The sequence below is a fragment of the Triticum dicoccoides genome, unplaced genomic scaffold (assembly GCF_002162155.2).
Source record: "Triticum dicoccoides isolate Atlit2015 ecotype Zavitan unplaced genomic scaffold, WEW_v2.0 scaffold4224, whole genome shotgun sequence".
NCBI lineage: Eukaryota > Viridiplantae > Streptophyta > Magnoliopsida > Poales > Poaceae > Triticum > Triticum dicoccoides.
Genome location: NW_021271196.1, coordinates 1 through 1,047, shown reverse-complemented (window position 1 = coordinate 1,047; position 1,047 = coordinate 1). Strand labels below are relative to the sequence as shown.

The 1,047-nt window shown below is 54.1% G+C and overlaps 1 protein-coding gene across 2 annotated transcripts; it reads right to left on the bottom strand.

Moving 5' to 3' along the window:
• On the bottom strand, positions 1 to 934 carry LOC119346511 (late cornified envelope-like proline-rich protein 1). 2 transcript variants are annotated; one of them, XM_037615849.1, is made up of 2 exons: positions 631 to 934; positions 1 to 536 (listed from the first exon to the last, which is right to left on the bottom strand). In XM_037615849.1, the coding sequence occupies exons 1-2, from the start codon at positions 908 to 910 to the stop codon at positions 307 to 309; spliced, it is 510 nt and encodes a 169-aa protein (XP_037471746.1). In that variant the 5' UTR covers positions 911 to 934; the 3' UTR covers positions 1 to 306. The 2 variants fall into 2 exon arrangements, with proteins under 2 accessions (XP_037471746.1, XP_037471747.1); XM_037615850.1 differs by having other exon boundaries at positions 1 to 544; positions 631 to 929.
• Positions 935 to 1,047: the final 113 nt, after the last annotated feature.

Sequence of the window (1,047 nt, the reverse complement as noted above, 5' to 3'; positions counted from 1 at the left end):
TGTTACATCCGCATCCTCACACAAGGAATCAACTTCTAACATCAGCAACACATACCTTATACATGCATGATTTATACCCAGTTTACTTAGAGTTGATGGATTACTTCTCGTATAGAGTAATCTTATAGAATAACCTATATCGATAAGAGCAATCATAACACCTCTACATATACTGTTTTTTCTCTCGAGGGCTCTGCTCATACTGTTGTGCTGTATATATCGTGAGTTGTACTTGAAAGTATGTGTGCATAGACGTCGTCGCGTACACCCATCAGCTGTTGCTGGTGTTGCTTGACGCGGATACAGCTAGTGGCGGGCACGCCGGCATCGGCTTTGTCTTCGGCCTATTAGCTGGCCTTTGGCGGGGTTGGCTTGGGCGGCTTGGGCGACGGCGGCGGTGGCATGGGCTTCGGAGGTCCGGGCGGTGGCATCGGCTTCGGAGGTCCGGGCGGCATTGGTGGCTTTGGACCCGGGTTTGGCCCGGGGTACGGGTGGTTGTGGAAACATTTGGTCCGACATGCCTTGTAGCAATCCACCTGTTTATCCGTAATCAAGGGAGAGTCGTGCTGGTTATGTACGTATGAGCAAGTAAAATGCGTGTTGCATTTATGGACGGTGTGGCACACGCACCTGGTGGCAGGGTGAGGCAGGTCTGGGAGATGCACATCTTGAAGCACACCGGCGGCAGTTCCTTGTAGCAATCCAGGATGCATGACTTCTTGCACTGGAAGTACTTCTGGACGTCGCCGCAGCTGCTGTTGTCGCACTTGTGCATGCAGGTGGAGTAGCACTGCCAGCACTGGGTTTCATTTCCGGGTAGGGGAGGTTGGGGGTCCGCCGCCCCTGCTGCGGCGAAGAGCGTCGTCGCGGCCAGGAGGACGGCGATCTTGGCCGCCGCCATGGAGACCATGCTTCTTCCCTAGTGTGTGAGGTGCGTGGAGATGGAGATGGATGGGGTGTGGCTGCCTTCGCAGAAGAAAGGTGGTATAAATAGGGTTCTTTGATTCGCCGGTCACGTCATCGTCATGCATGCAGATCGAGTGCACG

Coding starts and splice junctions, on each gene's coding strand:
- LOC119346511 (XM_037615849.1), bottom strand. CDS start 910: ATGGTCTCCATGGCGGCGGCCAAGATCGCCGTCCTCCTGGCCGCGACG. Junction 537..630: donor CTGCCTCACCCTGCCACCAG/GTGCGTGTGCCA, acceptor ACGGATAAACAG/GTGGATTGCTACAAGGCATG.